The sequence below is a fragment of the Ictalurus punctatus genome, chromosome 21 (genome assembly GCF_001660625.3).
Source record: "Ictalurus punctatus breed USDA103 chromosome 21, Coco_2.0, whole genome shotgun sequence".
NCBI classification, from domain to species: Eukaryota; Metazoa; Chordata; class Actinopteri; order Siluriformes; family Ictaluridae; genus Ictalurus; species Ictalurus punctatus.
In genome coordinates, this window is record NC_030436.2 from 15,485,299 (window position 1) to 15,500,524 (window position 15,226).

A 15,226-nucleotide genomic window follows, 5' to 3' on the forward strand; every position below is an offset into this window, starting at 1 on the left:
TCACTGTCTTTTATCTATCTATTTATTTATTTTATTTATCTCTTGCTTGTTTCATCATGTTACATTTGACAGCAAATGAAGGAAAATGCAGTCTGCAAGAGATCTCATTGTTGATGTCTAATATTCGTGGTCATCTGTTCTATAGTAACTCCTGGTGCAAAGTCAAAAAGTGTTTTTTTTTTTCCTTCTTGCTTGAGGATGATAGGTCGCAGCTGCACTAGTTATTATAAATTTGATTCCTCTTTTGAACCCTAACGCACATCTGCGTTGGTGTGTACCTGGTTTATGCAAACGCCCTTCCCATTGGCACTGGGACTGTTCCTGCATCCAAAGTGACCCAGAAATGGCAAACTGCAAGAAAGGACTAAGGTTTCTCCGGGGAGGAGGACATGTGCTCCTCTCGCCGTGTCCCTAACCCCTCACATGTCCCTGCCTTCTGTGCAGCCATTTAGAGAAGCCTTTCTATGCCAGGCTGCTGAAGGGCATCTACACACACATGCCTAAGCACACACCCAAACAAATGTCCTAAATGGGCTTTGGGATTAGAGCAAGATAATCAGTGTATAAGGCAGCGCTCCCTAACACAAATTGTTTTCTAGGATGAATTGTTGGTCTCATGATAATATTAGCTAATACGATCTGCTGATTAGATATTCACTCTGAGGCCTGATTTAGAGTGCAGTGTGGAATCTTTATAGCTCACAGTACACTTTTTTATTTTTTATTTTTTTTTACAAGCCTTAAAAGTTGATGCCCTGGCCAAGATAAAGCGGTTTCTGTTAGTTATTGAAAGAGTAGAAAGTTCATTACATACACCAAAATTAAAGTGCTTCTTTAATATGGTTACTTCAAAACATCATCTTTAACTGTTTTCCGTGTACATTCATACACACAACAGTAGTCACACTACACTCCTATGCATATTGGATTGTACCCCTGCTCACACTACGTATAGTAATGTCTACCCACTTTTCTGTCAAACTTTGGCTGGTAAGTCACATCGAACATGACGCCCATTGCTAAAATGCATGTGCAGATTTTGCAACACACCTGAGCTCATCTTATTTTGTCAAGAAAGCACAAGAAACTGCTGCTAAATGGTAGGTGTGTTTACAGAAGCTTCAAATTTTTTTTTCCGTTTAGGCAGCGCAATCTGTCGAGAAGGAGAGTCTGCCATGGACAGAATCTCAGAGTTCTAGCATACTGTATTAGAAATAAAGTATGAAATATTATAGAATGAAAAAGTCTTGTCTTTTTCATCTTTCATGCGAGAAATCGAAGGCAGCTTATGACAAGAAAGAAAATAAAAAGAAAAGAAGAAAGGAAGTTGGCCGAGGCATGTGGGAACAGCCTCGCTGTGGGATTTCAGTGCTGCCTTGTGTTCACTAGATATTAGTCTGTTGCCTTTTGAACTGAAATGGATCAACCACTGTGACTGTGTTTCTCTTCAGCATCTCTCATCCATCTCAAAGTAAGTCTCTTACACTGTGCTTCTATTGCTTGCACTTTATTTATGTATGTGTTTATTTATTTATTTTTCAAAGATTAAAGTGCAACTAAAAGGCAATGCTGAGCAAATAGAATAAAAAGAAGGAAAATATGGTGGCATGGTTGCACAGTGGGTAGCGTCGCAGCCTAACAGCTTCAGAGTTTGTGCAGAGTTTCACATGTCCTCTCCGTGTCTGTTTCTTCCGGGTTCTCAGGTTTTCTCCCACCGTCCAAAATCCCAAAAACATGACAGTAGTTGCATTGGCGACACTAAATTGCCTCTAGGTGTTAATGAGTTTGTGAGTCTGTGCACGGTGCCCTACGATCAACCGACTGTTGATTTACTCGTGTTTTTAACACGCGGCTCCTGCGGCGTTTATGCCTCATCGATCGTTGCAACAAATCTCTACAAATTTACAAAGTTTGGTAATCTCTAATTGAACTAGCAAGAAATGTTTATGGTCCTGGTATAAATACTCATGGTTGTAAGTGTCCCTATTCACATGTTTTGTCAAATGAAATCTACTTAACGTGGTACTCTTGTACAGTACAGTTGTCTTAGTCATTTATTACTGTTTGGTGTGAGTAGGCATAACAGTTTAAAATGAAATAAGTGAAAGTGTCAAGTAGGACACCTTATTTTCAAAGAAATGTTTTTTCTTCACAGCTCTTACAATGTTTCTACCATCAAATGCTGTTGTTTTCTTTGGCTGACCTGTTCCATGTCTGGTTGTTAGTTGTATTGGCTATGCCCAAAGCTTGTGCAATGGCTCTGAGAGATTTTCTCTCTTTTCTCAGCTACAAAAATGGTTTGCTTTTGTCACATAGACAGCTCTCTGTTCTTGTTATTGGTTTATCTTTTATAACAACAAATGCCGTCTTCATAGTTCTGTAAACAATCAGTTTAACAGGGCACACCTGGGCAGCAAGAAACACCCATCAGTCGCATGTTCCAATACTTTTGATCACTCGAAAAAACAGGTAGGTTCAAACAAAAGGTGCCATGTTCTGAGTTGTTTAACACATCTAGATTTATATTTCTGAGGAAATGAACTCTGAAATTCTGATCACTGTAGACCCAGAGCCATTTAAAATAGCTTTGTAATGCTTCCGAGATTTTTTTTTTCCGAATTCCATTTCTGGAATTTATTTCAACTTTGGCATAGTCTGTTACTGGGTAAGACCTTTTAAGCAACTTCGTGCTGTTGAAAAAGTGTTGATTTGTTTGAACAGGGTTCGCAGTAATCAGGTTGTGTCTAGTCCAGATGAACTCAGGGGGCAAATACATTTTCACACAGTCCCAGTTGGTATTGGATAGCGTTTTTGCTTCAATAACTGAGATGTACACAAAAATCAGAGGTCACATAATTAGTTAAATGGAGTGGACCTGTATGCATTTAAGTTGTCAAATGATTTCAATATAAATACACCTACCCCTTGAAGGCCTCAGAGTTTTTTAGAGAACATGCCTAAATACACAATCCACGGCAACATTCTGGAAAAATACCAATCAATGTTTAGGTTTAAACAAAATCACAAAATTGAACATCCCACAGAGCACCACTAAATCCACTATTAAAAAAGGAAAGACTACGCACCACTGTGATTCTGCCTAGAGGCGGCCCACCAAAAGTCAGTGAACTGGTAAGGAAAGACCCAATAGGCAAGTATTATGGACTACTTTGTGTCACTGCCCCACCTCTGACTCTCGAAGCCACTCCCCCACCTTCTCCAGATACACACCAATGATTGGATGAATTTTCACATGAGGCACAAACTTATCTCAGACTAATATTTAATAAGCATTTTCCAAATTATATGAAAGCTCCTGGTTGTATTGAATGTGACATAATTTTTCGTGAGGAACAATAACCACCAGATGTCTTCAGCAGAGCTGTGGGCCTACTGATGACCAGATGGTCATCTCCTCAACTGTTAGAGATGGAATACAGCTGGTTGGCCTGTTTCTTCTGGAGCTCAGGGCAACCGAGGCAGCTAATTCACACTCACTGAATCTGTCTGTGTCTATGTGCCAATCTATATGGAGTACGCCTACATACCCCCGACCATCTGTGGCATACAGCACATCAGGCTTGTTCTGGTTTACTTTTCTGCTGCTTCCTTTGGAACAATCGCAGTGTTTGTCTGCCTGCCAGCAGAATAAATCTTTTTATTAGGAATTCTGCTGGAAGTCAGTTTCCAGTACTGTTCCTGCCATTCTTATGAGATATTAGCCCATTCTCTGAACAAAATTTTGGCAAGGTGCATGCTGAAATGTAGGAAAGAGCCAGATTGAGACATAATTGGATGAACAGAGTGTGTCCCTATTTTTCTGTTGTTACATCTGACACAGCCGAGAGAGAGAGAGATGGACAAGAAGACTGCTTTGTGTTAATGAACTACATAAAAGTAATGTATAAGAGTGAGTACATTTTAATATAAACTTGTGAATTGAAATACAGCTGGCACTACTGACCGAGCTGCTGTTATTAAAAATGAATCAACACCTTCTAACCAACCAGGTTGAGGATTTAACAACACCGTGGTGTAAAGTGACATTAAAACGTGCTTATAATGCGGTTTCTATAAACAGTTGACACGAATTCTAGAAATAATAGCAGTGCTGTTGAATTCTCAAATCTGATTGGTCAGAAGGTGTTGCTTAATTTTCTGTCACAGCAAGGCAGTAGTTCCTGCTGAAAGGCAAATCACAGATTTACATTCATTCAAATATGTTATTGTTTCTATAGTAACAACCGGACTTATGGTATGTTGGACAGTCCACATAATGTAATTTTGATAGCAAATAGATTTTTAAAAATGTGTTGATATTTAGCAAAGAAAAATGTATGATCGTTGCTGTGGTAAGCTTTGTATAAATTTATAGTAATTTTATTTAATATTATGAAAGGCATCTGCAATGTCAGTACATTTACCACCACAAAAAAACGATGGAGGATGTTACATTTCTCTGTAATACAGCATGAGAAGCTGTATTTTTGTCTTACTAACTTCAAGATACGAGAAATAGAGAGGCCGGAGAGGGAGCGAGTGTTCAAAGCAGCTATAAACTAGGTGCTATCAGGAACTAACTTGTTTTGCAAATGTTCCAAACCATTAAATTTGACTATAAATGGATAAAAAGTTCAGCATCAAGCATTAAACATTGTAATCATTGACAAAATGCTGTGGTATAAGAAAAACACTAGTAATGCTTCATACCACCCCCTCGTCAATCATTTTCCTAAAACAGTGCATCCTGAAGTGTAACCCTAGGAATGGATTATGGCAGGTGGCACTCCCAGGTCACAGCTCTCAAGTCCAGGGTATAATCCTAAACTAAGATTATAGTGGATTCGGACTCCGGATCCACTGTGACCCTAACCAGGATAAAGTGGTTACTGAAGAGGAATGAAGATGAATGAAGGATTTGGGATCTGAGAAGCCTCCAGAGATGAAAGCTTCCCAGGGAAGAAAAGATTTTATTTTTAGAGTCAATCTTAGTCAAGAACTAAACACAGCTTTAAAACTTTATTCTAGTGCAGAATGTCAAGACTAATGTCCTAACACTGCCAATAAACTTTAGCACTAACTCTCCTTCAATCTAAAAAAAAAAAAAAGTAACCTATTTAGCACTATTATTTGACTTGCAGCCTGCAGTCCACAGCTCTCTTTCTCTGTGAAACAGCTCCTTCTTCTTCTATCTCCATCTCATCAGCAGGAGTTATGAGTAAAAAGTGGATGAGCCTGGGTGAAGTGGAAGAGATCAGCCCTTCATCATCCCTTGTTGCCTGTCTTTCTTTCTCCATCCCATCCTCTCCTGCAATCATCCCCATTTCATCTCCTGAGCCAGCTTACCAGCCCCTGCAGTCTTATTCAGCACACTGTGAAGCATTGAAATAAAAAAGTGCAGGAGAACACAATATTTGCTCAGTTTTAGCTTATATTTGTCATTCCCATTTACTTTGTCTAGACCCTGGCATACTTATAATTAAAATATAGGTATCATTAAGTAAATAAATAATAAAAAAAACATCATTAAAACCAAATCTCACACAAAAGTGACAACAAAAAAATTACATAGTGATATGACGATTGTCAGAATTGGTAACATGAAGCAAAATATTACTACTAATAATAATTTATGAGCCTTATGTATAGCTAAAAACTAATAATTAATTGTTCAGTCATGTTAGCTGCTTATCCCGATATTTGTGAGCAAGGAATTTTATATATTAGACTTCCACAAAGAAGGTTGTTTAAGAAGGATGTTTTAAATTAAGATTGAAATCAAATGAAACACTCACAATAATTTATGATGTACCTCTCAGGCTGAAAATTAGCCAAACGTATGTGGAATTAAATTTGTGCCTAAAGTATTGAACATAACTTTTCAAGACACGAACAAAAATATACAATGAGAAAGCAGAAAGACATTCTGAATCCGAAAACATCATCATCAAAGTTTCAGAGTTTTCGTTCACCATTCTTGCACAAATCTCATGCATGGGCGGGGCTTAACAGTGATTTACTCTCATTGGCTAGTGAGATTTGGATCATCAGCTCAAGTGTCCAGCTGAGGAGGATGACGCTGCTGCTCTGTGCTGCACTGAGATGCTCATCTAGAAAAAAATAAAAAATAGTCCTGTGAGGCTACCCAAACCTCTAATCTTAATTATGAACTAATATACTGACTATGTAAGTAAGCAATTGCCACTACAAAGTACAAATACTATAACTATAGCGAGAAGCGCATCCAGAACGCTCTCCAAAATTCACGACACAGAAGTCTCTACTTCCTGGTCAGGGAGCTGTCAATCCAAATCTCACTAGCCAATGAGAGTTAATCACTGAGAGTAAAGCCCCGCCCACACGAGAGGTGCGCACCAGAATGGCGAAAGTAAACTTGTGGAGCATAAATGAAATTCATTCATCAACCATGAGTAGCGAAAACGAAGCTTAGAAAACCGTTAACAAAGAACGCTGTTTATTTGAAGACCGTGTTAAAGTTTTGCCACCGAGTTCACAGTATTCAGTTTCAGATTGTTTTTCTTCTCTCTTCCTTTTCTTTGTATATTTTTGTCTGTTTCTTGAAAAGTTACGCTTTACTACGCAATACTTTTGGCCCAAATTTAATTCCGTAAACATATTGTATATTTCTGTAAGCTGTATCCACATAGATATTTCTTTTTGTGTATAAAACCATCGATTGACACTTTCAATTTCATTTTCTATTTTCTATTATGGCAATGTGAATTATAGTCTTATTTATGAGTTTATTACTTTGCTACCACATCATCCAATTACTGTTCATGCTTATCTATGAAACACTTATCCATAGCAACAGGGCCTATGTAGTGACTCATTCTCTGGCTCAATCTGACGAATAACCTGGTGTAATACAAAACAGCTGCAGCAAACACTAACAGTTATCAGCTTCACAACCAGGCTCTAAAACAGGGTCCATGTGACTGGTCACCTCAGCATGGCTTTTGAACCTATAACGAGTGGGTTACCAACAGCCATGGTATTTTCCTGACACTTTTATTAAGCTGACATTTTGTCATTTTGGTTCAACATTCTGAATGAATTGTTCTGACATATGTGCTGGCTAGCAGACGCCGGACTGTGATTTGTCATGCTGATTGAACCTTTGAGTGGGAACCCCACTGCTGGCTTGATCATCTCTCGCTTGGACACAGGTGTTCTCATGGCAAGCATGAATTTTTTGTATGAAGCATGATGTTTTGTAGCCTTGACAAGGGACACAGTTAAAAATGACAACATGGGCAATGAGACTGTTGTGGAAGGAATATATATATATATATATATATATATATATATATATATATATATATATATATATATATATATATTTTTTTTTTTTTCCTTGGGTATCTGGTTTCTTGGGGTTCTATAGTGCCCAGACTGACACTCTTGCTTGTTATTGATGTTTCATTTTGATTAAGGTTCCAGTTTTTATAACTGTCTTTCTAATTTAGATCCAGTCAGTTCCTAATGTAGTTTCTCTTGTATTGCCATGTTAGAAGTCTCACAGGTTGTGCTGCTTGCAGTAAATCAAATCGGGCCTCACTTATCGGTCTTTTAATGAGTTTGTGTGTCAATGTTTTTGTAGGGTGAATCAAACAAAAAATTCCTATCACATTTTCAGTAATGCTGATTTTCTTCATATATGCATGTTTATGTTGTAAATTCCAATCGCCTCTACATTACCAAGCATGTTCATAGCACAGCTGATTTGAATTTAGTGAAAACCGCAAAACTCCATAAAAGCCAAAGCTCTAGAGATCTGAGAACAACAAAATAAGACTAAACAGTGAAAGAGCAACTCCTAAGTATGACATGCGCTAAATCTTCCAGTAATGCAGCTCAGCCATTGCAGGTTATTGACTACTACATAGGCTGCCATTTCTTTTCATCTTGATTGGCTAGTCGTATTTGTCTTAATTAATGGATTATGGATTTATTTATGGATCTGTATATAAATCTATATAAACTCATGCCATTTTCAGGCTAAGTATAAATCAACATTCACAATAATGAGTCTCCTTATAAATAAATTTGTAGGAGCTCTTGTACGATACAAAAGGTTTTAGTGGAAAAGCTTTTCGTATTGTTTTCACAGATTGTTGACCAGGCCAATTCACAGGCCCATCACAACCGCTACCACAATCTGAGTCAACTCCAGGGAGGATTTTCCACCAATGGTCTCCACTGGCAAAAGCGAGACTGGATCATTCCACCCATCAGTGCACCTGAAAACTCCAGGAGAGCCTTTCCACTATTTCTTGCCAGGGTGAGTGAACGTTAGCACTGTCACCTTTTGTTCTATAAGCAGCATTTTATATTCAGTGCCTTCCTGAGTGGGTTCAGCGCAAACCTTTGATGATGCTCATGTTAATGTTTTTGTGTTCTTGTACCGAATATTTTATCATCTTTCACTCGATTGTCAGAACATTTTCCGAGAAACTGCTTATTTGTTCATGAGTCACAGCCCTTAGAGAAAAATCACATACATTTTCATGTAACATGTTATGCCCTGAAATTGCACAACACATTATGCGAATAATATCTGATTCATCTGACGTGAAAAATTAACATGTACAAATAAATTAATCATGTGGGGAAAAAAGTAATCATGTATAAAATCACTTGTGGAAGTAAAAGAATTGTGTAAAAAAAAAGAAAAAGAAAAGTTGCGTGTTTAAAGAAAATCACTTGGAAATAAATTAATCTTGAAAAAAATACCTTCAAAATAAATGAATGGTGAATAATCGCATGAAAATAAATGAATCATGTAAAAAGTGGAACTTGGAACTAAATGAATGATGAAAAAATGATCATGTGAAAAATGAGTGAGGTGGGGAAAAACTGAATCATTATCATTAACTGAAAAATTATCACGTGAAAATAAATTCATCGTAAAAAAAAAAAAAATCTCAAATTAAAATAAGTGAATCCTGTGCGGGGTCACGTGAATAAAAATGAATCAATGAGGAAAAAACAATCGTGTAAAAGAATTAGATGTGAAAAACAAATTGCAAAAAAAGAATTATTAGAAATCGTCTGGAAAAATAATCACGTGAAAATAAATCGTGTAAAAACAATTACGAAAATTAACGCATCGCAACAATGAATTATGTGATAATAATTCATGTGAACAATGAATTATGAGAATCAAATCCTGTGGAAGAAAGAATCATGTGAAAATAAATTGTGTAAATACGTAGAGCAAAAACCAAATATGAACGAATCATGTGGAAAAAAAATCACGTGAACAAAATTAAAAACACGTACTACATGTGAGAAATACGTGTGTAGAATCTAAAAGGCAAAAATCTCATGTGGTGTGTGTGTGTGACTTTTCTGTAACTCAAACTGCTTGAGTAAATATTAAATAGTATTCAATATTTAACGAGTGAAACAAAGCCCGTGTTTTTACTTGTGAGTGTAAATCCACATGTCTTGCCTCTGAATGATCAATGATGAATGATCAGAACTGTAACTCTTGAGCCTCCATGGGAAAGACTCGCACTTCGGGACCCTCGAGTCCGTCCTTTTTCTGAAGTCTACACAACAGAAAGGTTTCACTGAAGAACATACTCACGAGCCTCTGTCCAGGTAAAGAAAGAATTGATTGGTGAAGGCATTCGACAGGGTATATGGCCTCGTCATTCTGCTGCTCTGACAGCGATTTGTCTTGGTTTACTTGATAATGGGAAGAAGAATGAGGGCAGTTTGGATGGTTTATGATCTATGCAAATATTATGTTATATGTCTTCTACACTGGAAGTGTCGTCTTTCTGGATATCTCGATGATTTTCCAGGTATATTGCTCCTAGATTTATGTCCAGAAGTCAGCAGGGATTTTACCAGCCCGCACGTCAGTAAAACATCAGGACAGGAACAAAACTGAACAAAAACCGCGTGCACACACACACACACACACACACACACACACACACATTATCCACAAGGTCAGAGAGTGTTATCTATGCATGTGAAAACTCAGGTCTGTCTTATCTTTCATTCAGCCCCCTCAGGATGAGCTGAGTTTTCTGAGCACAGTCCTTATCCTCACCTACTCTGTTGTGTCTGTGTACTTCTCTGATTACACATGGGGATTACAGCAATCTCTTTTCTTACACACACACACACACACACACACACACACAAACACAGACCAAGCCCAACAAGGCAGATTAATAAGGAAAACTCGAACCACCCACAACTATAAACTTTGCAAGCGTGGAAAGCAGCTTGGAATTAGTTGGAGAAGTGTTCTGATAACCTCATCCCCTCCTTTGCGGTTTAAGACATTTGGACTTAGCAGACCTCCCTCTGTGGGTGTTTACTGGTAGCAGTTCTCTAAGACACAGTTGTCAGTTGCTATTTTTCAGCCCTGAGAAAGGGTTACATCCGTGCACCCAGCCAGGAGAACCAAACTCCTTCAAGCACACAATATTTTATTTTTTACTTTTTTGTTTTGTTTTGTTTTGTTTTGGGGGGGTCTATCAGGACAAAGTTGAGAGCTGCGACTACTATAACAAAAATAATGCAAGTATGCAAAGTAGCATATACAGTATAGGAAAAATAAATACCATACACTGTCATATATAGAAGATAATTATTATAATGTGAGGAACGATATCAAGTTCCATGTCAGTATGAATTACCATGAGAGAACCATGAGAGAAGGGTAGGGTGAAGGTAAACCCAGATTATAAAGCACTGCTGAAGCAATCACTCTCCTTTATTAGCAGTGGCAATATATAGTAATGAAATTCATTATACATTTATTCATGTTCTTATACAGGGTGAATTATTAGTGAGGCAGAGTACTATCTAAACATCCAGTTGTGTGTGTGTGTGTGTGTGTGTGTGTGTGTATATACATATATAAAGATTAGATTGGGTTCAGCTTTGTCATTGAGCAGAGCACATGTAGAAAGCCTATGAAATGCAGTTAGCATCTAACCAGAAGTGCCAAACAGTAAGTCGCATTAGGTATAAAGTGCAAAGAGACAATGAGGTGCAAATGATATGTGCGAATGGCATATTATCAACGGTGCAATTGTATTAATTTGCACTTTATTGCCACCCTACCTCATTGGTGTAATGAATAGCAGTGCTTATGGATAATAATAATAATAATAATAATAATAATAATAATGATAATAATAATGATAATAATAGTGTATAGCTGAGTGTTAGAGGGTTATAGGTCTTGTTTAGTGTTTCTCTGTCACAATTGCACACTCTCACACTCATTCGCACACTATGGACAATTTGGTAATGCCATTCGGCCTGCAACGGATATCTTTGGTCTGGATGAGAAAACCAGAGTACCCAGAGGAAACCCCGCAGGAATCTAAGGCAGGAATCAAACCCCCAACCACAGAGGTTGTTTTTGGAACTGGAAATGTTTACATATAAAGAAACTTGACTGTTTTTTTTCCTTTGTTAGGATTGATTTTTATTATATTTATACTTTATTATATTTACTATCTAAGGGATTTTTTTTTCACTGAAAGTGTTTAAGTAAAAAAAAAATTAATTAAATAACCCTTTAAGAAAAGTTAGTTTTAGTAGTATTATTATTAGTTTTATAGGAAAATAATTGGCTGATACTCAGCGTTTCAGTATCGGTATTGAAAAAGTGGTGTCATGGCATCTCTGTTATTGTTACTAGTAGTGTAGTAGTAATGTAGTTATTTGTTTGCACGTGTATTTATTCGTTTGTTTGTTTGTTTATTCAATTGAAACAACTGAGCAATATCTGAGAGTGAATTTCCAGCAAGTCCAGTGATTTTTTTGAGATTTTCCAAATTACGTAGAGCTTTCAGTCAGCAATATTTAACTGTTGTGTTGACTAATATCGTAAATGCTGCCATGTGCATTTATCATTTTTGCATATTTTCTTTGTGCCACACATTCACAAAGCGCACCCCTTGGACCACACCGTGCGCTCAGCCAAAATCAGCTAGCTTTTCACTCCGATGAATATGGCAGGTGCTTGTCAGATAAATGGGAGGTTGAATCTGCAGATGGGACCAGCAGAGTTCAGGAGCAATCTGAAAGTGCTGAGAACTGGCACACTGGCCTTGAGTCGGACAAAGAACGAGAGAAAAAGAGATGCTGGAGGGAGAGACAAAGTGTCACCATGCTTGGAGACCAGCAGTGAAGATGAGCACATTAGTTTCAGGCTGTTTAACACTTATATGATTCCCCTCAACAGACTAGACACACACACACACACACACACACACACACACACACACACACACACATACACACACGCACTTTTCACTGTGCCATAAGGGAGCATGTAGCAATCTATTGTTACTAGAACCTTGTAGCAAAATGACCCTTGCTTATTTTCATAAAAGCTATAAATGCATGCATGTAGCCTGCACACACAAGTCATGCAAGTACAAACAACCCCCTCAAACCCTATTTGCTTTCAAAAAAAAAGTTCTGAAAGCAAATAGTGAGAAAGACATAATGTGCAACATGAAAACATGAACTGTCCTTGGACCTCACTATAAAAGAGTAAATGTACAGTAACAGAAAAGTCTTGACGTTCAACTAGCTAAACCTTCGCTGAAGGCTAAACACCCACACAATGACAAAATCTTTATGTATGTGATTACATTTCTAGACCTCAAGTGAGGTCATATTACAGATATAATCTGATCGTGCGCTTTCCATAACATGCCGTGTTGGGTAAATGTCCAGCTGAAGCTTTCACAACACTTCCTGACATAATTAGGTGCAGCGAAAGCAGCGGTCACAGGATCAACGCTGCGTTATGTACATGTTCTTGAAGGATTGGGATTCATGGAGGTGTGCTGAATATGACTTTATTAAGAGAGCGTGTGAGCGTGCCTCCTGGTAATTACAGTGCTGTGGACCAGCCTGAAGGAGCTAAAAGTTCATTATCTCTGAATATGAATGAATATAAGAGAGTTAAGGTTTAAAGGAACTTGAATCCGGTTAGTGCATAGTTGTGCTGCAGATGTATGTATGTGTGTGTGGGTGGGTGGAACGTATTAGCATAGAGTCTAAAGAGCATGATGACTGTGTTTGGTCCAATATGGAAAGAGTAGAAAAATTTCTTTCATTAATGAAGTACAATTAATATTTATCCTTCCTTTAACTAGCTAGCCATTAGCAAGCCAAGCTACTGTTTGTCAGCAAGGACGTTACTGTAGCTGTTAGCTGATATCTTACCTCAGAGATATGCGCTTTCTTATAAGAAGAATCCTATTTTGTATCGTTTCATTAATACAGGTTGCATCAAACACCACAAAGTATATATATAAAAAAAAAGGTTCAGCGTCACTGCGAATCAGATTTATATTAATAATTGTTTTTAATACTATACAGGGACTTGTAAGGTGGACTCTACACACATTTTCTACGAGCAGAGATTTACTTAGCATTTATGGACAAAGTCTCCAGTGTCAGTGCTTTGTACCAGTCAGAGGTAAAGCCGTAACTTTGGAAGGCTGCATGCCAAAGCACAGCATGACCAGTGTTGCTGGTTTTCTTTTATATGTTGTTACAATGATGCTGTTAGATGATATACATGGTGTATATATATATATATATATATATATATATATATATATATATATATATATATATATATGGTGTTTGAAAATTTGTGAACCCTATTTCCGCATAAATATGATCTAAAACATCATAAAATGTTCACACAAAAGTCCTAAAAGTAGATAAAGAGAACCCACTTAAACAAATGAGATAAAAAATATTATACTTGGTCATTTATTTATTAAGGAAAATGATCCAATATTACATATCTGTGAGTGGCAAAAGTATGTGAACCTTTGCTTTCAGTATCTGGTGTGATCCCCTTGTGCAGCAATAACTGTAACTAAACGTTTATGGTAACTGTTGATGAGTCCTGCACATCGGCTTGGAGGAATTTTAGGCCATTCCTCAGTACAGAACAGCTTCAATTCTGGGATGTTGGTAGGTTTCCTCACATGAACTGCTTGCTTCAGGTCCTTCCACAACATTTCTATTGGATTAAGGTCACGACTTTGACTTGGCCATTCCAAAACATTAAGATTATTCTTCTTTAACTGTTCTTTAGGAGATTGACTTGTGTGCTTAGGGTCAATGTCTTGCTGCATGACTCACTTTCTCTTGAGATTCAGATCATGGACAGATGTCCTGACATTTTACAGTAGAATTCGCTGGTATAATTCAAAATTCATTGTTTCATCAATGATGGCAAGTCATCCTGGCAGAGATGCAGCAAAGTAGACCCAAACCATGATACTACCACCACCATGTTTCACAGAAGGGATAAGGTTCTAATGCTGGAATGCAGTGTTTTCCTTTCTCCAAACATAACGCTTCTCAGTTAAACCAAAAATTCTATTTTGGTCTCATCTGTCCACAAATACATTTTTTCCAATAGCCTTCTGGCTTGTCCACGTGATCTTTAACAAACTGCAGAAGGGCAGCAGTGTTCTTTTTGGGCAGCATTGGCGTTCTTCTTGCAACCCTGCCATGCAGACCATTGTTTTTCAATGTTCTCCTGATTATGGACTCATAAACATTAACTTTAGCCAATGTGAGAGAGGTATTTAGCTGCTTAGAAGTTACCCCTTGTGACCTCGCAGACTTACACGTCTTTCTCTTGGAGTGATCTTTGTTGGTCGACCACTCCTGGGGACTGTAACAATGGTCTTGAAACGTAAATCGTGAATCAAAGCATTCTTTGGCTGAATGCGCATTGTGATGACGAAATCTGCGGTAATTTTGAAACATTGTAAGCGCCTGTGAATATTGCACAGTTTCCTTGATTGTGCGTTAATTTCTGTGATCGCAAAATCCTGGAGGGACCGATCATTAAAATAAACATTCATCTACTGTATTTGTCAATGATGTTTTGATCCATACATCAGCAGAACTGCCACTGTCTTGTTGTACTATTTTAAGATTTTAAACATCTGTCATTTTGTATGCATTGATGAGGAGAGCAAGCAATTTAGCTGGGAAAGTATTTCCTTAGTTGGATTTAGCTGCTAATTTGCTGTCTAATTGTGTAATATGTTGACAGATTGGTTATTGAATTAACTAATTTCATGTATAATACACTCATTACTTAGGACTCAAAATAGTTTACAAGTGAATAGATGGTTAAATGTACTTTTCTTTTGAGTAGTTGATAGAAATACAC

General features: G+C 37.5%; 1 protein-coding gene across 2 annotated transcripts in view; it reads left to right on the forward strand.

The window, feature by feature from the left end:
- Positions 1-15,226, forward strand: part of cdh4 (cadherin 4, type 1, R-cadherin (retinal)) — a 429,819-nt gene that overhangs the window by 122,495 nt on the left and 292,098 nt on the right. For both annotated transcript variants that reach the window (XM_017451081.3, XM_017451082.3), the window contains exon 5: positions 8,135-8,305. In XM_017451081.3, the coding sequence (XP_017306570.1) occupies positions 8,135-8,305 (171 nt within the window). The remainder of the gene's footprint in view (positions 1-8,134; positions 8,306-15,226) is intronic.